General features: G+C 40.6%; 1 protein-coding gene across 1 annotated transcript; it reads right to left on the minus strand.

Moving 5' to 3' along the window:
* Nucleotides 1–17,035: 17,035 nt before the first annotated feature.
* Nucleotides 17,036–21,579, minus strand: FABP5 (fatty acid binding protein 5). Its single transcript, XM_041769709.1, has 4 exons — nt 21,424–21,579; nt 18,286–18,458; nt 17,826–17,927; nt 17,036–17,288 (listed from the first exon to the last, which is right to left on the minus strand). The coding sequence occupies exons 1-4, from the start codon at nt 21,500–21,502 to the stop codon at nt 17,235–17,237; spliced, it is 408 nt and encodes a 135-aa protein (XP_041625643.1). The 5' UTR covers nt 21,503–21,579; the 3' UTR covers nt 17,036–17,234.
* Nucleotides 21,580–25,236: the final 3,657 nt, after the last annotated feature.

The raw sequence follows: 25,236 nt of genomic DNA on the forward strand, positions 1-25,236 counted from the left end.
CAAGAGAATGGGACCTAGCAGAGGCTCCACCATAACCATCTGTTTCACTGAGCAAACATTCTTGGTCTTCCTTAATTCATCTTCTAAAATGAAGATATTTTACTAAATGATATCTAACTAAAGTGCCCTTTGGCTTCGGAATTTGATTTTTTAAAATAATTAATTATATCTACTTTTTCTAGTTTTATTATCTCTGCTAATTATGCTCCTCAAGTTCTCAGTTCAATACTCTTTGAGATTTGACCCAAGGAGAGAATAGGAAATCAGTGATGATATCTGTATTCTCACTGCTATGAGAAAAGAGAAAATAGAATGTACCAGAAAATTATCTTGGAAAATAAAAATAAACACATCATGAATTTAGTGTAGGCAGTGACATACAATGTTAGTGTTATGTGATATGTACAATTTATGACACTTTTAAACACTACTGGTTTGAAGGTTAGAAATTGGTAATTTAGTGTTTCAAAAGTGGGAAGGAAGTAGGCTTCAGGACGCAAGGGTTCGCAAACTAGAAATTGTCTTTAAACAATTCTACACATTTCCGAAGAGATACGAATATCTGATATTGGGTTGAATTCTCTGTAAGTTTCTTTCCAGTCCTGAAAATCTAAGATTCTATATTTATTTCTCCTGGGTTTTCTATCAGAGGCCCTTCCAAGTGCCTCTGGGCTTGGAGTTATTTGATTCCATGACTCCTATCTCCCAAAGAAAACCAGAATTTGTCACCCTAAAATATGCCTCTATACCATACAAATTATTTTGGGCTGAAAACCTTTGAGCAGTAAATATAGACAAAGCTGCCCCTTTTCTGCCTAAACTCTGGACATAAGTCTCCTTGCACTGGAGATAAACTCTTATCAGCCCAGAGAAGTCACCCGAAGAATCTGCAAACAAACCTTACTAAACTAAGCCCTTATCTTCCTACTGACTTCTTCACTGTTTACTGCCTTAAGCCCAAACCCCTTTGTTTTGTCAATTCACAAATTTATTGTTTCTTTGCATAAAAGACATAAAAGCTTCCTGCTCTAGTCACTTCTGGTCCTCATTCTCTGGTGTAGGCTCCACATACGTGTAAAACTTCAATAAAATGTGTATGCTTTTCTCTCTGCCTTGGTCAGTTTAATGTTCAGACCCAGCCAGGGACTGTAAGAGGAGCGAGGAAAACTTCTCCTCCTCTCCATTACCAACACACAAGAATGGGAAAGCCAGTTCATAGACTAATGAAGACAGGATGGGAAGATGCTTTAGAATAAAGATTATTTGAACTGTTTTTGCCATTTTCAAATTGACCTGGTAAATAAACAATGAAATATAGGTAACTGAGAAAGAGTAAGAAATAAGCAGAAGAGTAGTCAGACTAGTATTACCAGGCAATGCCTGGAGAGAAAAGAAAAAATCAGTTTTTTATGTTTATTTTTTGGAACACTGGTTTTTGCAATCTAGCCCCTTCACGTTCATTCAAGATATGCATTCACGTGGTACTCAAGAGCAATTTGCAAGTAGGTAGCAGGGCTCCTATACTTGCAATAGCACTTCTCAGGAAGCGCTAAAGTAAATCTTGTGGCTGAAAGGATCCCTATACTTGGGAAACATCGATTGTTTCAGTTCCTGTGATATTTATTTAACATATGAAGTGTCAGTGAACACACGCTGTACACACCACTCAGAGGGAGAGTACCTGCTACCCTGAACCGGTGGACATTTCAATGTGAGAGTGTTAAGAATAAAAAGTCAAAGCCGTGGGTCAAATCTGCTAATGTTCCTTTCCCAAATAATAAGTTTACTGTAGAACTTGAACAGGTTGAAAATTCCACATGTTCACCTAACATTTCAGAGCTATTTCTTCCTTAAGTAATAAACATGTTATTAAAGGTAGTGAAAAGATTAATTGTGATACATAGTGATTGCAGAACCTTCATCTTCCCTTTTAAACTAAATTCCTATCCGGTTAGTCTGCTTTTATGGAGGCTTATTTCAGGGTGTGGTTCCATATGCTTGACAAGCAAAGAATTATGGAATATAAGGAAATCTAAGCCACACACATTACTTGTGTATATTATGCAATATATGAATTCTGTTGAGAACAACTCTTGCGTATAGATAGCATCTTTGTTTCCATGTCAAGCTACCTTATTGTAAACCTACTGAGAGTAGGAAGCATTTCTTTTTCTTCTATTTTTTTTTTAGAGAGAGCAGAGGGGCAGAGAGGAAGAGGGAGAGAGAATCTCAAGCAGGCTCTACGCCCAGCATGGAGGCCTACACGGGGCTAGATCTCAGGATACCAAGTTCATGATCTGAGCTGAAATCAAGAGTCTGATGCTTAGACGCTTAACTGATTGAGCCATCCAGGCACTCCTGGAGTATTTCTAACCCAATGAGAGTTCCCCCCAATAAATATCAGTCTATAATAATAATTTCTTCTTGCCCTAAAATATATCTTCCCTTCTGTTATATATTAGCAAAACAACTGTCTAGGAACCTACCTGGCATTTATTCCACTTTTTCTGAGAGAGCTTTTCTAGAAAGGAGTGCAATTGATTTATAGGACCTACTGCTTATCCCAGAAACAGTGCTTTTAAAACACACTCTTGTTTTATTGGATTTTAGCAGTAGGCATTCTACTCATTGCCCATTAGTCTTAGAAAATGCACTGACTCTCAGATGAAATTAAATACAGTGCCATAAGTCCCCTCTCCTACTGTGAGTGAGAACAATATTTGAATCTGTAAATAGTTATTAGTTTTCTTGGGGAGTTATTGTAAAGGATCAGGAGGGAACATGTATTCATATCCACTAAAAAATTCTAGCACAGTAACTGGGGGCAGAATAATTTTAAATGTCAGATAGCATAGATAGCATCCACTTAAATTTGTTCTAACTTATTATCAGGTAAACCCCAGCTCTCCAGAATCCTATTAGGAGTATTTAGCAGTTCAATCTGTTGATTTGCATTTTAATACTTAAGACCCTGGAGTCTCTTTAAATTGAACAGAACAACATAGTCTGGACTTTGGTTATCTATAAGAGCAAAAACTTGAAAACAATCCACATTATTATTAATTGAGTCTTTTTAAAGTAAATGTGTAAATTATTGAAGAGAACAAGGCAGCTTTATATGTGTGATAAGGACCTATCTCCAAGATAGGTTGTTAAACTAATGAAGCAAATTACAGAGATGCATACACAATTATGCCTGCATTTACAAAGAACGTTCCAGAAAGATAAACAAGAAACAGTTTTTCATGATTGACTCTAAAAAGGAGACCTGAGTGGCTGGGCACAGGGGTGGTAGGCAGACTTATTGTTTACTACATAATTCTATAATATTATATTTTGAATTCTATAATATGTACACTAAATTTATTTACAGATTCAAAATGATTTATTAATTTAAAAAAACTACGTAAGTACTGGAATAAGACAGACTTGGGCTACTGTCCTGATACAGTTACCAGATAAAATACATGATACCCTGTTAAATTTGAAATTCAGATAAAGAATGAATAATATAAACTCTAGGTCCTGATCCCGTGATTTTTATTTTGTTTGTGACCCTAGAAAATGAGTTAGGTGAGGGTCCTCTGAAGCAGAAGGAGAGGTAGGCAAGCAAGGATGAGACCTCACACTGAGCCTTTCCTACAAGGAAAGTCTAGAGGGCAAACTCAATCTCAGAGCTGTCCCAGTCTGTGGCAAGGGAGCTATGCTTTTGTGCCTTGCACCCAGGCTGGCAGCACTGGTGGGAAAAGGAGGGGAACCTCCAGCCCTTTGCAAATAGAATGCCTCCAGTAGTGTTGGGACTGTCTGGCCAAGGAGAACCACGGCTGCAGCTTCTGGAGGTACACTGAAGCTGGGAGAGCGAAGGGAAGGTATAAAAACATATCCAAAGAACAAGAAGTAGGTAGGTCACTGGGAGTCACAGCAAGCAAGGCCACTCCTATTCCTGCCTCTGGTTCCTGAACCTCTATATTCCCCCTGTTGGGTACCCAGCAGTATGTGAGGGCTCCAGACGGCTCTCTGTACAAACCACATCCTGAAGGACCATATGCCCCACTCTTAGCTTTGCTTTCAAGAGACTGTCTCATGCTCTATCGGGCTAAAATCTTCTAAGTGAGGCAGTTCATGGTAGGAACAGTGGATTCCATGGTCATTTACACTTTGTCACACCTCATTTACCATGAAGCGGGTCCTCTGACCCAAGGAGATGTTGTTTCACAGATCAGACACCCTGTGGGGCTTTAGATAGTGGTGTTAGCCAGGGCCCTACAGCAAGAAGGTAAGTCTAATATCTGGAATATATGCCTGCCAGATCATGACGAATTTAGCCACAGATTGTCTCAGAATGAGCTGGAAAAAAGTCCCTGCTGTACACACTTACTGCGGTATTGCAGGGAGTTCTAACTACTTATTGCTGTGTATCAAATCACAGTCTAAACAGCAATCAATTATTTTTTTTTTTTTTTTTTTTTTAGCAATCATTTTTTTTAATCACTCATGGTTTCCACGGGTTAGGAATTCCCCTGGGTTCAGTAGGGCTGCTCGAAGTTCTCCAGAAGCAGACCTGGAGGTAAGAATTTTTGTGCAAGCAATTTATTAAAGGAAGTGCTTTGGAGAGACCTGTAAGGGTGAGGGAAAGAGTGGAGGGGAAGCATGAGCAGGAAAAGGAAACCAAGAGAGGGTGTGATCTCAGGCAAAGTTCTTCGGAGTGCTGGCTCAGCTTGATGAGGGCAGCTCTGGAGTGTCACCTACATCTCAGAGTTGTCCTGCCCTGAGGGGGACCTGAGCTTTCACACTCCCACACCAGCCAGTCATTGTTTGCTTGCCACCTCCGGAGCAGGGTGGGTACTGGGTGGAGGGTAAATCCCAGGTGTGCCTTGCTCTCTATAGGTGCAGCTCCAGTGTCCCTTCATGTTGCTTTTAAACCTCTATTCCTGGATTCTTAAAAAAAGAAATAATATTCGTATCTACCTCATTTTTTACAGATTGAATGAAATCATGCAAAGTTCTTGCCTCAGTAGCCTGGCACTATTGCAAGAACAGTAGTGAAATTCATTATTAGGAACAAGAATCATCCAAAATACCCTCTTGTTTCTACATATTTCCTCTAAACGCTGTAGAACAAATAGTTCATCACAGGCAGATAAATTCTGTTAATTATCAAAGGCAAATGTGAGTAGTAGAATCTTCTGAAAGGATCTGGACAGTATCACATTAGAGGAGTTTCAGGGAAGCCAACTGTAGATTCCATCACTTCACTGTCTGCTGACCAAGAACTTGGCATTAGACCCTTCTAAATTAGCCTACATACTGAAAGGCTTTGTGCTAGCTTAACTCTGTGGTCATTGGTAATAGTTTATTGCAGAAAATTAACATTTAAAACTTACATAGCTATATATATTTTTTTTACATGGCTAATTCTTAAAGGAAGTTTTCCTATTTAAGAGTATATGAATTTTTCATGTTTAACGCATTTCTGGACAATCAAAACACTACCTGGTAGCACACAGAAAAGCCTTCAAAAAATAATTTGTCAAATTAATGAATTACAGAGTATTGGTCAAATGATTGCAGGAGGGGAGGATAATTATAGATCTATAATCTGTCATCCACCAATCCAAAAGCCAAAAGCCAAAAGCTCTGAAAACTGATTTTTAAAAAAAAAATATAACTTAGTTAGTGGTTAAATCTAATTGGAGCTGAACTCATCTGGCAGCAAAGCCTGAGATAAACTTGATGCCGGGCCATGTATAGTCTTTATGGGCCTCACTTTGAATATTCATGTTTCACTGCAGGTATATGAATGTGTTTGATTTACAGGTTACTGCCCCCCCCCCCCCCCCGTGCCACTGGGAGAGTTACATAATACATGGGTTAATACATGGTTTCATATGTGTACTATATTAACGTCAAAATGCAAAACAAATTCTGAATTCAAAAGTTTGTCCAGCTCTAGGGATTGAAATACATGTATCCACCTTTTACTATGATCCTACCTCACCTTCAGGTGACTTCCCAGGAGAGCTGGCCCCAGTGCATGCACATCACCGCCACCCCCTGCCCCCCGCCCAGCACCCCACATAGTTCTTCCTCCTCATGAGCCCCAGTTGGCTCCACACCAAGTTCCTTCCATCCCCTGGCCATTTACTCCTTCCACTAAAAAGTCTGTTCATCTCCTGCCTGGCTCCTTTTCTTCCTTCAGGTTTCAATGTGAATTTCTCCTCCTCATAGAGGCCGTCCCCAGCCTGCCCATTATGGGTTCCTGCTGCCATTCTCTATCAAGCATCCTGTTTAGTCTTTCACAGCAATTAAGTCCATCTATAATTATTACATTAGTTTTGCTTTTTTGTCCATCTCTCCCTCCAGACTCTAAGCTCCATAAAGTCAAGAGCTTTTCACCTTTATTCAGTTCTGTATGCCCAGCCCTCATCATGAAGCCTGGCACATTGTCAGGGCTCAGCACACATTTGCTGAATTGAATGAATCAATGAATCAATGAATCAATCCATCCATCTCAAACTTGCTGACTTTGGAGCAGGACTCAAAGACCTCATCACCTAACTAATCAAAGCTAATACAGTAAGACATGCTTTATATATGAGCTATGTAGTCATATATGTTTGTTCTTGATATAAAGAAAGTATTTATCCTCGATTAAAAAAAGAATGACCGTGTATACAGAATTTAGGTATAATGAAGTACGAGTAATGATAATGTGATTTTCTACTTGGCAGATACGCTGATGACATTTTTATAAAATCATCTCTTGGCTTTATTGCCATCACTAACACTGTATGGACTCATCCTGGTCTGGCATCTTATTTCTTATTTGAATGTGTCTTTGTGCCCCTGATTGCAGAATTGAAATAGTACTATTTCCCCATCAACTGCCCAAACATCCAGAATCAACACTGATTTAAGTTTTCTGAGATCCTAGGATTATTTCCCATTTCCAGAATAAGGAATTTAGGTTATCATCAGAGCCTTCTACTGACATGTTAGTCATTTCAACATAAAATCAGAAAGTTTTGAGATTATCTCATCTGTGTTATGGTGATTTCTCCAAGGTTTCTGGGTGTGGTATGCATTTTGTAAAATGATGCATTATACAGGTCAACCTCCAGAACTGGCAGTTTTCCAGAAGTTTGCCTATTCCAGAAAGGGTGGCATATTTTTTTCCCCTGTGTTTTTGCCCTGCATGGCTAAGGAAGGAAGCTGAATTTAGTGGTTAGTGCAAAAGACTGAGTCAGCAAGTTTAGTTTCTATATTCGGTGGTGTGATTTACTGAAAACCTTTGTCAAACCAACTCTAAGTAATGAAAGAAGTCTTTGTTCTCTTATATGTTACTTCTCCAAACTTCTGTGTGAACACTATCGTCATTGCCACTCTTCAGAAAATCTGAACGGTATCGCTGGGATTTTTCTCCCTTGTATTCCTTGTAGAAAAGTAATAAACCAACAAGCCAACTACACCAGAAACAAACTACACCAAACGCCAGGACATAGGCATAACCACACAGATTTCACACAACCCAGCAGGGCCATTCACACAGATGAGAATGAGAATATAGGCCCTCAGAGTTGTGCTCAAGTAAACACCATGGTCTTGCATGAAACCCAGCAAACGAGAAAGAGCAAAATTGTCTCATCATAAATAAAATATTGGTCCTTCAACTTGTCCATTAGAGTTGACTTTAGAATGAAAATTTCCCTACCTTAGATACTTAATTGTATAAAAGAGAAATGTGTTCCTTGTTAAAGTAGTTGAAATGCCTCTTGGAGGTAAACTATTTTGTAGGGTAGAAGTTTCCTTAATCAAGTATTAGTACATTCTACAACATTCTGAGGTCAGGTTTGTCTGCAACCAAGCAATACTTGGCGTATGTTATGAAGAAGGCTGAGAAAGCTCTGGGGACTTAGCTGAAGGGTAAGTACTTTTTAAATATTCTTAAAAGATTTTATCTTATTTATTTATATACATCTATGTATAAAAATGTTCACTGAACCATAGTTAATAACTGAAAATTCTTCATAAACTTAAACAGTTGTCAATAGGCAACTGATAAAATTTGATATCAATAAAAATTGATAAAATAAATAATAGAGGTGAGGTACAGTTACATATTATGAAGTTAAAAAAACAATGTGGATATGGTGGTTCCTGATAGGGATCTAGGAAGACCCTGAACTTCCCTCTACCCACAGACATAACAAATCTAAGGGGCCATATATGCAGCAATTCTCTCTGAAAAAAAAAAAAAAAAAAAAAGCCCTGAATACCAGCTGAACAAATTCTCCACAGCAAAAGATAAAAAGGCCACTTCAAGACTGGTAAGGGAAGCAGAGACCCATCTGTCCAAAAAACCCCATCCCCAGCACAGCGACCTACAATCTGGAGGAGCCAGGAGAAACCTCACCAATACTGAGCTTCTCCCTGAGGAATTAGGGTATGTGCCCAAATCAGGCACCCCAACCCCTGGGCTTTGCACCAGAAAGACAAGCCCCCAAAATATCTGGCTTGGAAAACCAAAGAGGTTTACATTACAGGAGAAACATAGGACCATAAGGAACAGATTCTGCCCTTAGAAGGTTCACACACAGACTCATTTGCCCCCAGACCCAGCACAAAAGCAGCAGATTGAAAAGTGCTTAGATCATTTATGTGAGGGAGATTCATTTGGCAACCTTAAGTCATCTGTGGGAGGTACAGAAGCTTGCTGGGACTCTCTCTGGGTTGGAGGCATGGGCAGGTGAGATTTTTGCATTCTCTCTCTACCTTGCAGGCCAGCAGGGGCAGGCACCATCTTTGCACTCTCCCTCTGCCTGCGGGTGCAGGTGTGGGCGTTTGCCATTTTTGTATTCTCTCTCTAGTGTCAACAGGTGAGCACTCCACCCTCCATGCCACTCCCGCAGTTTTGTATACTGACAATGAACTATCAGAGAATTTAAGATAACAACCCCATTTACAATTGCATCAAACAGAATAAAATATCTAGGAATCAGTTTAAGCAAGGAGGTAAATGACTTGTACTCTGAAAACTCTAAAAACACTGGTGAAAGAAATTGGAAAGATATTTTGTGCTCATGGGCTGGAAGAATTAATATTGTTAAAATGTCCATATTACCCAATGCAATCTGTAGATTTAATATAATCCCTATCAAAGTTCCAATGTTATTTTTCACAGGAATAGAACAAAAAAATTCTAAAATTTGTATGGAACCACAAAGGATCCTGAATAGCCAACGCAATCTTGAGAGAGAAGAACAAAGCTGGAGACACACTCCCAGATTTCAAATTATATTACAAAGCTATAGTAATCAAAACAGTATATAGTATTTGCATAAAAATAGACACATACATCAATAAAACAGAATAGAGAGTCCACAAATAAACCCACGCATATATGATCAATTGATTTGCAACAAAAGAGGCAAGAGCATGCAATGGAGAAAGGATAGTCTTTTCAATAAATGGTGGTGGGAAGACTGGAGAGGCACATGCAAAAAATAAAACTGGACCATTATCTTATACTGTACACAAAAATCAAAATGGATCAGACCAGAAACAATAAAATTCCTAAAAGAAACCACAGAGGGTAAGCTCCTTGACATTGCTCTTGGTGATATTTTTTCCATATCTGATTCTGAAGGCAATGGTGACAAAAGCAAAAATATACAAGTGGGACTACATCAAACTAAAAAGCCGCATAGCAAAGGAAACAATCAACAAAATGAAAATGCTACCTACTGAATGGGAGAATATATTTGTAAGTCATATATCTGAGAAGTGGTTAATACCTAAAATACATAAAGAATTCATCCGACTCAACAACAACAAAAAAATACATGATCCAATGAAAAATGGGCAAAGGATCTGAATACACATTTTTCCAAGGAAGATATGCACATATGAATGTATGTGCATACATATGAATGTATGTATGTATGAAACGATGCTCAACATCACTAATCATCAAGGGGATGGAAACCAAAACCACACTGAAATATAATCTCACACCTGTCAGAATGGTTATTGTCAAAAATACAAGAACAAATACTGGCATGCATGTAATTATAGGGAACTCTTGTGCCCTGTTGGTAGAAATATAAATTGGTGCAATCACTATGGAAACTATGGTGAAACCACTATGGAGATTATTCCTCAAAAATGAAAAACAGAACTACCATATGATCCAGCAATTCCACATCTGGGTAGTTCTCAGAAGAAAACAAAAACTAATTTGAAAAGACATATGCATCCCCATGTTCACTGCAGCATTATTTACAATAGCCAAAATATGGGAACAACCTAAATGTTCATCAATGGGTGAATGGATAAAGTAGATGTGATATACAACATATAAAGTAAAATACTATTCAGTGAAAAAAAGAATGAAATCTTGACATTTGCAACAACATGGATGGACCTACAGGGTGTTATACTAAATGAAATAAGTCAAACAAGAAAGACATTTACCATATGATTTCACTTATATGTGGAATCTAAAAAACAAAAATGAACAAACACAACAAAACTCAAAGATGCAGACAACAGAATGGTGGTTACTGGTGGGGAGGGATGTTCAGGAGTGGGTGAAATGGGTGAAGGGGATATAGAAGAACAAGCTTCCAGTTATAAAACAAGTAAGTTATGGGGATGTAATGTACAGCATGATGACTGTAGTCAATAATATCGTATTATATGTTTAAAAGTCGGTAAGAGACTAGATCTTGAAAGTTCTCATCATAAGGGAAAAAAACTTAATTTTTTTGGTAACTTTGTATGAGGATAGATGGTAATTAGACTTAATTGCGATGACCACTTCATGATGTATACAAATATCGAATCATATTGTATACCTGAGCTAATGTTATATGTCAATTATAATTATTTTTAAAAATAAATATTTGAGTTAAAAAAAAGAGTATTGCCAATAAAATAATGGTTAATATGATCCCATGTATAAAATGTTTTGGAAAAAAAATAAAAAAATAAAATAAAATGTATAAAATGTTTTGGGTCTATATGCACATAAATGTGTGAATTATTTGAATATTCATAATCAAATATTAATATTGATATTCTATGGAAGTCAGACTGCCACTTTGTACCTTTCTGTATTTTTTCTGTAGTATTTTCTAATACACAATTTATCATTAAAAATATAAATAAAACTATATTAAAACGTTCCCACATTTTTCTTATAACACATACATAGCAAGTAAATAAGACATATCTCCCAATCCTAGGAGATAACCATTGTTAATTTTTTCTATATTTTCAATGTTCAATTTTTTTCAATATTTTTCTATATATACACATGTGTTGTTACACAAGTGAGACAACATGTACATAATATAGTCGATTTTTTTTTCACTTTACAGTGCATTATAAGACCTTTTCAAGATCTTGGTAGTCTTTTTATGCCTGTTATAAATGTCATGTGGTCATACTGTTATTATTTAAGCAATCCCCCATTTCTAGAAAGTTTTCCAATCCTCTGCTTTCCAATCCTCTGCTAGGGTAAATAGCACTCTCATGACCATCATACCTAAATATTCAAACTCTTTTTCTAATTCAGTAGAAGATGAGGTTAGCTCATCTACCATCAGACAAAGGGCAATTGTTTCCTTTGTTGCCAAAAGTACAGTTCAGCCCTCTGAGCCACTGCCGGATGCACAAATAAATGTTCCATGGCAAAACCAGCCCTGTCAGTTGGACTTGTGTCTCTTGATTTCTAGATCTATGCTAAATAATTCCTCAGTATTTTATTAGCTCTTTGACCCTATAAAGAAATTTTTTTAAATATAATTTTTTAAAATTTAAAATTTAATTTTTAAAAAATTATAAATTTTTCAGTTGTTTTTAGTAGGAGGTTTATTCCGAATGTCAAATTTTCCATTACTGAAAGTGAAACTAGGCTTGTTTGGGTTGGGTTTTTTTTTTTTTTGTGAGGGGAGGTCTTCTGTTATTTACTACTTGAGACCCTCCAATGGTTTCTCTTGACCCTCAGATAAACCCAGATCCCTCACTAGCCGCTACCAGATCCCACATGCTCTGTCTCCTACCCAAATATTAGACTACATTTTTCCCACCATTGCTTCTCTTTCGATAAGCTTCTGTCACTCTGCCACTTGGTTTGTCCCTATTCAGGGCTATTGTAGTTGCTTACCTCTCTGCTTATAATGCTATGTTCCCAGATATTTACTTGCTTACTTTCAGTTCATTATTCAGGTCTCAGTTCAAACATTATCTTCCTGAGAGGACTTCCCTGACAATTCCATATAAAGTATGCTTATATAAAGCAGCTTCAACCCTGCTCACTGCTTATCACACTGCTCTTTTCATATTTTTTCTTGCTGCATTTATCACTCTATGCTATTTGTATAATTGTTTGCATTCTATCTTCTCATACTAGAACATCAGTTCCATGAGAAAGGACCCTGACCTTGCTCTATCTTGTTCACCATATCATGTGTCACCAGCACCATAGTAAGTAGTCTTTTCAAAATATTATTACTCTCTTCTCAGAATTTTCAAAGTGTGCAGAGTGGAAGAAGGAGGTATGGGAGGAGGAGATGGGCTTGATCCCAAGTAAATAGTCACACATGATCTGGTGACTGGTCCTGACAGACCAGATGTCATAAGACTCAAGTTATTTTCCAGTTGCTGTGGGACCAGTGAGGAGTCATACCACCCTGCCTTTCACAATATTTCAAAACATTTGTCACTCAGCTTTTTAAACCTGTCTATCAATTTCATCATTTCTTCCTACTAACCCACATCACACGTGACCAGCAAAGGGAAGTGAACACTGAAAAAGGAGAGCAGTGAGTACATGAAACCCAAGGAACAGCCACCATTATTCCCATAAACCTAAAAGTGAATTTAAAATACAACAAACATTAATAATCATTGACTAAGAAGCAGCAGGAATTGAGTAATAATGTAAGTTGCATAGGCAGCAATAAAATCTAGGTACTAAACACATGGTTCCCAACCTTTTTGCTATTATAGCACAAACACCAGATTTTTAAAATACAGATGAGGTTAAGACTCAAGAAACCACTGAATAAGTTAACAATAAGTGCAATATAATTACACTTGCATAAAACAAAGCCTCATGTTGCCTACAAAGATCACATGGTCATGATTCACCATAACCATTCATCCTTAGGCACTCAGATTCTGTTTGAAGGAAACGTATGAACTTGTAGCCCTTATAGCATTCAAGGACATAATCCAAAAGTTAAGTCATCTCTTGCCATCAAACATTTTTCTTTGGTGAAGGTTTGATTTATGTGAAACCATTTTATTTGTAGCAAATTGTATCTAATCTGTACTATGTTCCACAAACAACTCACATGAAGTTCTGTTTGACAGACATTGCCTGTTGGTAGTACTCAGCTGTAGTAAAGTAAATTTTAAATGTTGAGAAGCCTATTTACAGGTAGAACAGAATGTCATGACATACTAGTTTAGAAAAATGTTGGCACAAATTCCTTACTCCCTATTTCATTCATATTCTATAGTCATCAAGCACATTACTTCCAGAGTAGGTCAAAGACCTGATTAAATTTGAATGATGTATATGAAGGATAAGCAGTATAGTCTTCAAAAGTAAGTTGAAGCAAAATCATAAAGGCTCTTAAATAATATTAAAATGTGTCAAACAGGCACAAAGAAGCCATTAATTAAAGAATTTAATCATTCAACAGATATTTATTAAGTATCTTCTGTGTGCCAAGTTGCTTCCTAATTGAATGCTAGAGAAAGAGAAAAGTGTAAAAATAAAGTCCCTTCTTCATGGAACTTACTTTCCAGTGGGAGAGATGGATAACTACCCCCTCCTCCAACTTTTTAAAGGAAATATGTAGCTAGTCAGGACTGGTGGTAAGGGCAAAGACAGTGGGAGGGAATAGAGCTTGGGGGAGGGATGATAGCTATTATATATAGTGTGATCTGGGAATGACTCATTGCTAGGGTGACATTTGAGAAGAGACCTGAAGGAAGTGAGAAAACTGAGAAGCCTGGGCGGCAGATTCCTCACGAAAGATTGTTACAGGCAGAGGCAACAAGTGCAAAAGTCCTGAGGCAGGACCACACTGTGTCAACAACAGTCAGTGGCTAAAGGGAAATGTTTGAGAGGAGTGGTAGGAGAAGAAATCAGGAGATGTTGGGAAGTTGGGAGACAGACAAGATTGGATAGGACCTCTGTGGGGACTTTAGCTTCCTAACAGAGGAGTATATAATTTAATTTAGCTATTTTTTAAAATGATAGCTTTGGAAGAATAAAAATGCTGACAGGAGAGCTAAGGAGAGATGGTGGGATGGTGGTGTTTGAACCAGGTGGTATTTGCTGAAGGGGTGAAAAGTAACTGAGTTCTAAATATAGTCTGAAGGTAAAGCTGAAATAATTTGCTAATGGATTAGATATGGTATCAGAGAGAAAGGAATTAAAGATCACTCTCTAGGCTTATAGGTTGGGAACTGGAAAAATGCCATTCCCATGTATTAAAATGGAAAATACTGCAAGAGGAATAGGTTTGGGATCAAAAATAAATTCAATTTTGGAAAACAGATTAGCATCATGGATATTAAAATTACATTTTAATTGATTAAATTTAAACAAAAAAATCCAATTCCTTAACAGCACTTCAAGTGTCCGATACCACAAACATGATTAGTGGCCACTCGATAGTGCAGCTGTTATAGCCTGTTTCACTGTAGAAAGTTCTATTGAGCAGTACTAGAGAGACATTGGGCCTTTACTGTGTGCTGGGCCCTGGGCTAAGTGCTTTGCATACATTATCTCATTTAATATTTAAAACAATTGTATGAGTCAAGTAATGTATCTTTTTACAAAGGTTCATCTTGTGCTCAGGGGTCAACTGACATTAAATGATCCCTTAGCAGAAAGAAGTGCTTACTTGATACCAGGTAGCATACAATTGATATACATTTGCTCTACCCAGTGGTTCACAACTGGGTATGATACCATACTTTTATTTGGTAATGTATGAGGTGTTTGGGGTAGACTGATTGGAAAGAACTATGAGTATTCTGTGGCCACGATCTTAGGATGTTAAGAGTCTTACAATGCTTGCCATACTCCAGCACAGTGAAAACTTCTCTCACCCAAAATGTCAACAGTTCCCGTGTAAGAAACATGGGGCTACCATCCCTCAGGCAACACTCCACAATCCATAAACTGAGGCAGTAAAGGTATTAGAAAAGGATGGCTAGTAGCACTGGCTTTACCATCAGATGAACTTGTGCTCCAAAATGTTGTCTGCCTTGTACTCACTAAATGCCTTGCAACCCCACTACCAAGACTCTGAGCCTTTGTTTCCTCATCTAAACAAGGCAGAAAACGATAGTTAATGCACATAATGTAGGGTGGTTCTGAGACTTACAAAACCCTTGAAGTATTTGGCCCAAGGAGAATTAAGTGTACACCATTATTAGAAGTGAAAAGAGGATGAAAGAGGAACTCTAGCATGGAAATCAAAATAAGCAAGACGGAAATTCAGAGAGAAAAGGAAGTTCAGAGCAGTACTGTCCAATAAAAAGACATGGACACAAAAATGCCAGCACATATAATTTGAAATTTTTCTGTAGCCACAATAGAAAAACCTAAGAAACAGGTAAAATTATTTTTAATATATAATGTTTAGATAACCATCTATATCCAGAAATGTTATTTCAACATGGAATCAGTATTTTTAAAAAGAGGCATTTTACTTTTTTTGTATCAAGTTTTTGAAATCTTATGTGTATTTTACTTTCAATACATCTCAATAGAGACCGACCACATTTCAAACACCTGTGGCTCATTGCTACGTATTAGGCAGCAAAGGCCTAGGGTCAGTGAGCTGAGCTCTTTCCCTGACTGCTAGCTTTCAGTAATTCTTAAAACTCTTACCAACTAACATTTCAGAGTGGCTTTGCAAAAGTCTCAATTATTACACTGAGGGATGTTATAGTCTTGAGATCTTAATACAAGCTGGAGAGGCAGTGTTGTAGGATGACTGAGCAGTCATTGAGTAGACTCTGTGAGATGTAGGTTCCCAGTCCTGCTCTACTAATTCCTATGTCCTTGAACAGGTTAGCTAGTCAAAACCTGTTTTCTTATTTGTAGAATAGAGATAATGGTAGTACTTCCCCTAAGTATTGCTCTGGTGATCATGCACACAAGGCATGAGCCCAATGTCTACAAGCTATTTCTCCAAATGTGAACTGCAGATGTTTGTATTTGGGTTTGAGAAACAGAACAGGTGTTCACTAGAATTCTAGTTATTCTTTATATATGCACACAGGAAGCATTTTAGAGCTGTATTACTTCTACAGCTTTTGTTAATAAACCCATTGTGTTATTCCAAAGGTGGTGTTTTTCCTCACAGTGAAGATGATTTGACCTGGTGTCTAGATATGCTTCAACCTCTAGAACACTGCCTGTACATGTAAGTCCTCAAAAAGTTAATTAAAGGAATCTGGGGTTGCAGAATTCCTGAAAAATAGTTGTAATTACACTATTAAAAGTATGATCAGAAAAAAAAGTATGATCAGTGGTCAATGATGGTAATTTGACTTTTATTCTAATATTTAAATTACAAAGTTTATGTAGTTCTTTTTTAATGAGAATAGTCTTGCCAGAAATTTAGGATTTCTGAGTTGATACAAAGTCCAAATAGTGTAGGGCAAGCTTAGATAATAGTGTTTTTTTGTTGTTGCTTTGTTTTGTTTTTATTTGAGAGAGACAGACAGACAGACTCCCTGAAGGAGCCTGAAGTGGGCCTCAATCCCAGGACCATGAGATCATGACCTGAGCCAAGGCAGACACTTAACCAACTGAGCCACCCAGGCATCCCTGACTGGTAGTGTATTTGCCATAGAAGTAGCTCTACAAATAAATTACTAAAATATGATCTGAGTATAGCACCCTCAAGACTACCCCCAGAATTTAGTCAATTCATACTTATTAAAATTCACTACTAATTTCCTTATGAAGTTAAAAAAAAAGCATACAACACTGGCATAGCACAAACACATTTATTTACTAACCAAAGGAATGATCCTAATTAAATCAACACTTTGAAATAGTTGCATGTAAAATGTTTGTGGTAAAGATAATTGAACACAGTAATGAAAAAAAAAAAGCAGTATGGAGATTTGCTCATTGAACTGAGCTTGTTCATCCTCACAGCTAATTCCTGTCCAAAATGATGATGGAATTTTTACTCTACTTTTTCATAGATCCGTGTACAGGTGACATTGTTCATGACGCATTCCTAGAAGAACAATAGTGAAGAATTAAGTTAGTCTTGCATCGAAGCACAATGGTAGTTAAATACTAGGATCAGCATCCTACAAAACTTTATAATCTACAAAGATGGAGAAAATGATTTTTAGAATTCCTGCCATTTTGTTTAAGATGCATGTATGCTTTACTGCAAACTTAAGTATTAATTTGCAAAATCTATAAGGTATTCATTTGATCATGGCAAATGTTGTTCCTCATTTTAAAGTAAATGGAAAAATATATGCCCAAGAGGGCATTTTGGTGGCTTGCCCAAAATTTTACTGTCACGTAACAATGAACACAGACTAAACCCAGCTCCAGGTACAACCTCTACTACATTATCTCATGTCTCCTCCACCATAAAGTGCTTTCTTAGTTATTAGTGTCTTAATGTTTACCTTATTACTTTGCAATTTTTTTCTACCCAAACCTAGTTATTGTGTTCACGGTCAGTGATACTAAATAGTTACGTGAACTCTGAATGTAAACAAGAAGCCTAATAAGACATAAAAAATTTGGCACTTACCACCACCAATTTCCCATCTTCCAACTTTCTTGTTATTGTGCTTTCCTTCCCATCCCATTCCTGATGTTGAACCAATGCGCCGTCTGTGAAGTTGCAGACAGTCTGCAAAAATACACTTTTTAATCTTCCAAAGTATGTTATAAGACAGATGCCGTGGCTCATAACTTCCTTAATCAACATTTTTTCATCTTTTCCTTTCTGGGTCTACTTCATTAACCCATAACGATTTTATGCTTCTCAATCTAGAGCCCCACAAAAGACACTTATTTTCTCTCACATTCCTTAAATTATTTTTCAAAACAGACTAAGTGATGAAGCTGGTACTTTCACTAATTGGTCGAACTCAATTCATAAAATAATTTGGCTTTTTCATTAAGTTTTGCCTATAAACAGTAAGAATATTACTGATACAATCTATCACCGTGGAAACTTCTGTGATTTTTGTTAACTTATGACTTACCTGAGTTTTTCTGCCATCAGCTGTAGTTTCTTCAAACTTCTCTCCCAGATTACACGAAAACTGTGTTGTTTTCAAAGTGCTCTCAGTTTTTATGGTAAGGTTTTTGCCGTCAGAAGAGATGATACAATCTGGTTTGGCCATTGCACCCACTTTTCGCAGAGCCATTCCCACTCCTGTAGGATGTTGTATCATGTTAAATAACAGAAATCCAAAGTGATAGTTTACATCACAAATGCAGCAATTCAATTGCAGTTACTGTGTTGTACATATTTTCACTTGTTCACTTCTCAGTAACAAGTGTAAACACATATCCAGTACTTACCATATGCCAGCACTTAACATATATTAATTAATGGAAGCCTTGCAACAACTATGTGAGAGGTGGAGTGCACCATCTCCATTTTACAAGATGAGAAAGTAACTTACCCCAGCTCATTTAGCTAGAAAATCAAGGAGCTGGAACCAACAGAGCAGGCAGTTTGGCTCCAAAGCTTAGCTCTTGGCCACCATGCTATGCTGGCCTTCAGAAAGCTAGAGAAGAAATCTGGGCTTCTAAAATGGATTTAACTCATTCCACCAAATGTTGTATCATAGGACTCTATCACACCGTCTGACACATACAAAGCTATTTTTTTTTAAAGATTTTATTTATTTATTCTTGAGAGACACGGGGGGGGGGGGAGGCAGAGACACAGGCAGAGGGAAAAGCAGGCTCCATGCTGGGAGCCCAACGTGGGACTCCATCCCGGGTCTCCAGGATCACACCCCAGGCTGAAGGCGGCGCTAAACCGCTGAGCCACCCGGGCTGCCCAAAAAGCTCTTGATAAACTACACAAAATCCAAATCAATTCTGTTCAAATAGCATGGTGTTTTATGAGTTAACTGCACAATCATGGTCCTAATAAATTGGGAAAACTTTATCCTCAAAAACAGTACGCAGGGATCCCTGGGTGGCGCAGCAGTTTGGCGCCTGCCTTTGGCCCAGGGCGCGATCCTGGAGACTCGGGATCGAATCCCACGTCGGGCTCCCGGTGCATGGAGCCTGCTTCTCCCTCTGCCTGTGTCTCTGCCTCTCTCTCTCTCTCTCTCTCTCTCTGTGACTATCATTAAAAAAAAAAAAAAAAATTTTAAAAACAGTACGCATATCAGAGCTGTGTAACTCAATTACTAGACGGATATCCTATTTAATTTAGATTCTGTGTATTTCTTCCTATTGTTAACATTTACAAGGAAACTAAGATTTAGCTCAAATCCTGGTTTCACAGATGAGACTACAACCTAAGCAGAATAACTGGCTTGATGATAAAAATTCCCCGAGGTTTGAAATGTCCTCTTGGTACCTTCTCTTTTGCTAGTGTGGGGGTTGGCACCTCATGTTGTTAGTAAAGTCATTAATTCTCACTTTGGACAACTAAAAGGCTCTACTCTTCCCATACCTTGATTGTTCTCTAATGAATTGAGCCTTGACAACCTTCATGACTCTAGAACCCTGGAAACAAGCCATCCAATAAACACATTCACTTTCCAAGTGAGAGAAACAGCATTCTTTACTTGGTCCTCACACAAATGAACACACACATTTCTTGGATATCAGTGCAGTAGGTGGCTTTCTCCAGAGTTATCTTGATCTAGATCTACAGTGCAAGAAAGAAAAAGACTGAATTCTACTTGTACTCACAGTAGCATAAATACACTCACAATTCACTATTCAGGGGCAGCCTGGGTGGCTAAGCGGTTTAGCGCCGCCTTCCGCCCAGGGCCTGATCCTGGGGATCCAGGATCGAGTCCCACATCCGGCTCCCTGCATGGAGCCTGCTTCTCCCTCTGCCTGTGTCTCTGCCTCTCTCTCTCTCTCTCTCTCTGTCTCTCAGGAATGAATGAATGAATGAATGAATGAATAAATAAATAAATTTTAAAAGTTGGAAAAAAAAAAAAAGATTCACTATTCAGCCTTAGCCTCTCGTTGCTTCGGATAAAGGCTAATGAAGGCAGATTCTCAGGTGCCACAGGGACTAGGTTTCAGGAGAGGGTCTTTGTCGTGACTTCTGCACCAGAAAGCAGTCATGTTAACATTTGTGGGATGTGCAGTTTCTAAAGCACCCTTGTGGTCCCAGCAGTCGTCTCCGGGCTGGAAGCCCCTTTTCAGATAAGATCCTCGGTAGAGTACTCCATCCCGCTTCCCAGTGGCCTGTGACAAAGGTCCTTTTCTGTTTGCTAATCCACCTAGTGGGTCAACCAGCGTACAGTTACTGTCACTGGCTTGGAAAAAAGGACAATACCAGAGAATCAAGTACTATTTTGAGACAGAGAGAGAGAGAGAGAGAGAACCGGAACCTTCCTAGAGACTCCTATTGCCTTGAAGGGTTGGAAGCCATCGAGGGCTTTCTGCGGGGCCACACCCATCCTGCATGCACTTGGGAAATGAGCCGCAGGCCGGCTCTGCAGTTTCTGACTGAGGTTTTCCAATAAAACCCACTCCGGGGTGTGATCCTGGAGCCCCGGGATCGAGTCCCACGTCGGGCTCCCCGCATGGAACCTGCTTCTCCCTCTGCCTGTGTCTCTGTGTGTCTCTCATGAATAAACAAATAAAATCTCAATCAATTAATCAATCCATCCATCCATCCATCCATCCCACTCCCTGCCTCGCGGCCCCTCGCGGCCCCTCACGCTCAGGCCGAGGGCGCAGGGCGGCAGCGGGGCCAAGCGGGACCTGGGATGGGCCACCTGCCCACGGGGCGCCCGGGGCTGGCAGCGACCTGCTGCCCGGGGGGAGGAGAGCCCGCCGGTTCCCCCGGGGAGGGCGGGGGGTGGGGGATGCTGAAGCGGGGCCCCCATTCAGCCCTTCCAAAGGGTTTCTGCCGGACACCGCGCCCCGCGGAGCAGGGGGACCCGCACGCCATCTGGGCACCAAAGATGCGGCGACGCGGGAGCCCGGGGGGGGGGGGGGAAGGGGCGGGAAGGGCGAGCGCAGGGAGGGTGTCGGGGCCGCCTGAAGTGGGGGTGGGGGTGGGGGTGGGGGTGGGGGCCGGGGCAGCGCAGGTGGAAGGCCCGCGACGGCGCCCGCTCTCCCGGCGCTGGGCCACGTGCGGCCGAGCCGGGATCAGCACGCGGACGGCGCCGCCGGGCCGGGAGCCTCACCTACTTCCTTCATGTATTCGTCAAAGCCCTTGCTCTCCACTAAGCGCCATCTTCCTACCAGCTGCTGAAGGGTGGCCATGGTGGGCGCGGGCGCGGGCGGGCGTGCGGAGCGAGCGGAGCAGCGGGGCTGGCAGCAGGAAAACCGCCGCGGCGGCCTTATAAAGGCGGCGCGCGCCGGGCGGCTCCGCGGGGCCAATGGGAGGCGCCCCTCGCCAGGCCCCGCCCCCTCCAGGCCCCGCCCCCGCCAGGCCCCGCCCCCCGCGCGCTCCCCGGGGCCTCTCTCCCCCGGGTCGCCAAGTGCGAACCCGCTCCACCTGCCGGGGCCCGAGGTGGGTTGGGGGAGGCGAGGTGGCTCCCCCCGCCAGCTCCGCGCTTCCTGCAAGCAGGGACTCGCCCGGCGCGCCCCACGCCGCCCGGGACGCCTGCGCCTGCACGTCGCAGAACCTCCGCGGAGCCGGGGAACCGGAGGGGCCGCTGCGGGGGGCGGGCCCTCCCCCCTCCCCCCTCCGCCCCCTCCTCCCCCTCCGCCCCCTGCGCCCCCTCCTCCTCCCCTCGGCTCCCCCGCTTTACCTCCCACGCCGCCACTCTTTTTTTTTTCCTCCGAAATACCCGAGTGAATCACCAGTCCCGGCTGGGCGTGGAGGGTAGCGGGGCAGGGATTGATTGATGGGCGGCGGTCTGGCCGGCTGATGGGTAAACTTCTTGGCCTCCCTCGGGTCTGCTCCTAGTCGGGCGGACTAACCCACATCCCACACCTTCCCGAGGGAGCCTGTGCTCCCCACCCTCGGGCCGCCCCTCGCCTCTCGCCTCAACTCCCTCCTCCACTCCTGTCCAGGTATAGGGCCCCCGGGAGACTGTTTGCCTGATTTGAGTTAGACGATTTTATCAGAAGGTGCAGGGCAGGGGGAAGATGTCCCAAGAAGTTCAGTTTCCAAACTAAAGCTCCTTAAGATTCCTGATTCTGGGAAACTAACAAAGGGTTGCAGAAGGGGAGGCGGGATGGGGGGGGGGGTAACTGGGTGACGGGCACTGAGGACGGTACTTGATGGGATGAGCACTGGGGGTTACACTCTATGTTGGCAAATTGAAATTGAACATCAATGACAATATATATTTTTTAAAAAGTTTTTTTAAAAAGTGTGAGTTTAAGTGACTGGCATTGCTATGAAATGTACCCATCAAGAATGTGGTGTTGGAGACACCTGGGTGGCTCAGTGGTTGAGCGCCTTCCTTCAGCCCCGAGGGTGATTCTACAGTCCCGGGATCGAGTCCCGCATCGGGCTCCCTGCGGGCAGCCTGCTTCTCCCTTTGCCTATGTCTCTGCCTCTCTCTCTTTCTCTCTCTCTTATGAATAAATAAATAAAATCTTTTAAAAAGATGAATGTGTTATTCGTTTACATTCCTAGTGGATTGACCCCTTCATAGTTTGTTCTGACTCCCAAGTGTTTAGACTCCAGCGCTTTCCTCTTTGCCTTTAATTATACTAATAGCCTGTATTTGTTGTGTAGAACACTATACTTGTCAAAGTGTACTTGTCATAGTATCTTACTGTGTGATCACAGGTCCTTGTAGGAGTGGGTGGTGATGAGGTGAGAAAGTTGCCATGCAGAGAGGCCAGCTGCCTTGGTGGAGATAAGGTTCATTTATTGAATGTCTGCTTGTGCTGGAGGCTGTGCTTCCTGCATACTTTCTATCCATTAACTCTGAGCTCCACTAAATTTTTGCTAGTGTTATTCCCATTTTTTGAAAGAGGACATAAGGCAGGGAATGTTTGCAAAGTGGTAAAACCAGAATCCCTGTCCAATCCTCACTTCAGATCTTGTGAAACAGGACCACACCTGGTTGCCTCTAGCTCACTGTCCTCATAGAGCTGAGAAGAGAGGCTACCCAGTCACCTGACCCATACCAAGACACTGGTTCATGTTCCATCCTCAACAAACTGACATCTGAGGTTGGTCATTTCCCCTCATGCCTCAGGACATTTACTCCCCTGAACCATAATTCTTTTATTTCAAATCCCTGCCCTAATGTTAGGATCACTCCAGTTTTTCTTGTGGTACCATTTTAATACTGAAGTGACTCAGGCCATGTAGTTGTGCCATTAAGAACTTGGATGTCCCACACCTGAGGCTGTACAGCTGAGAAAATGTTCAAGTTCTGAGGTCATTTGTTCAGTGATGCAAGTGCTGCCTTCTCTACACTTAGGACGGCTTGCTGCCCCTGCCTCCTACAGAGGCAGCTCCTGTTGTGTTTGGACTTGCATACTTAATATGCTGGCTCTACATGTTTTATCCATTTTTGTATAGAACATAGTAATATCAGTCAAAACTCTGTACTGGAGTACTAATTTTTAGATTATCATAATCAACCATGTCACAGAAATTTCAAAAGGAGAATGGCATTCTGGTACTAAATACATAAATACTTAAGAAATAGTTTTTAAACTGGAGGTGTTACTAAAACTTAACTTTTAAACACACTCTTTGATGTAATGAGTGGAAATAATCCTTTTGGGGTTAACACATCCCAAGAAACAGAAAGATATAGGCCAAAATACCTGGGAGTCTCCTGGACCAAAGAAGGGCATGGTGATTGCTTTGCTACTGAGGGTGACACACTTCATAGTAGATAAGAAAACTGAGTTTCTGGAGATACTAAGTAAAACTGCACCTGCCTTATAAATGATGGTCTTCTAGTGCTATGGAGGGGAGAGTTGCTGGTAGGCTTTGGTTCTTTAACCATTTTCACTATGAATAACGTGTCATTATTGTTGTTCTGGTGCTTCTCATTTTGATATATATATATATATATACATATGGAAAGAGATGGGAGTAGATTATTTCTAATGTCCCTTAAGCCCTGAAAGCCCTGAATTCAGATTCTCTTCCTTTTTTTTTTTTTTTTTTTTAAGATTTCATTTATTTTTTCATGAGTGGCACTGAGAGGCAGAGACATAAATAGAGGGAGAAGCAGGTTCCCATGCGGGACTCAATCCTGGAGCCCAGGATCACAACTTGAGCCAAGGGTAGACCCTCAACCGTTGAGCCACCCAGGTGTCCCAATTCCCTTCCTTTCTTAATTTTTTTTTTTTTTTTTTTTTTATTTATTTATGATAGTCACAGAGAGAGAGAGGCAGAGACACAGGCGGAGGGAGAAGCAGGCTCCATGCACCGGGAGCCTGATGTGGGATTCGATCCCGGGTCTCCAGGATCGCGCCCTGGGCCAAAGGCAGGCACCAAACCGCTGTGCCACCCAGGGATCCCTCCCTTCCTTTCTTAAAAAAAAAAAAATAATAATGGATTTCAAGTTCTGAAAAACATAAAGTACTCCCTTGACCTGCTAACTGAAGTTCTAGGCTACTTGACTTGAACCCAATACGACATGTAAAAACCAAAAATGTTGTAAAAACAAATCTGATTAAAATCTTGTATGACTTTATGGGATGGTTGAGTATCTCTTCATTGGAGAAAGGGAGCATTATTACTTGATCGAGATTAATTATGTTACGATACAGGGAGAAGAAAAAATAGTTTTATTCTAAACCTATCCTTACAAATTTAAGTGACTAGACTGGTCACTAGTTTTAGCAGCGATACAGAGGCAAGGTAGGTGTCACATTGTGCCTTCCCTTCATGCTGGAGGATAATGACACGTTTATTCATAGTGAAAATGGTTAAAGAACCAAAGCCTACCAGCAACTCTCCCCTCCATAGCTCTAGAAGACCATCATTTGTAAGGCAGGTGCAGTTTTACTTAATATCTCCAGAAACTCAGTTTTCTTATCTACGAGATTAACAAGGTAAGAATTACACC

The sequence above is a fragment of the Vulpes lagopus genome, chromosome 9 (genome assembly GCF_018345385.1).
Source record: "Vulpes lagopus strain Blue_001 chromosome 9, ASM1834538v1, whole genome shotgun sequence".
NCBI classification, from domain to species: domain Eukaryota; kingdom Metazoa; phylum Chordata; class Mammalia; order Carnivora; family Canidae; genus Vulpes; species Vulpes lagopus.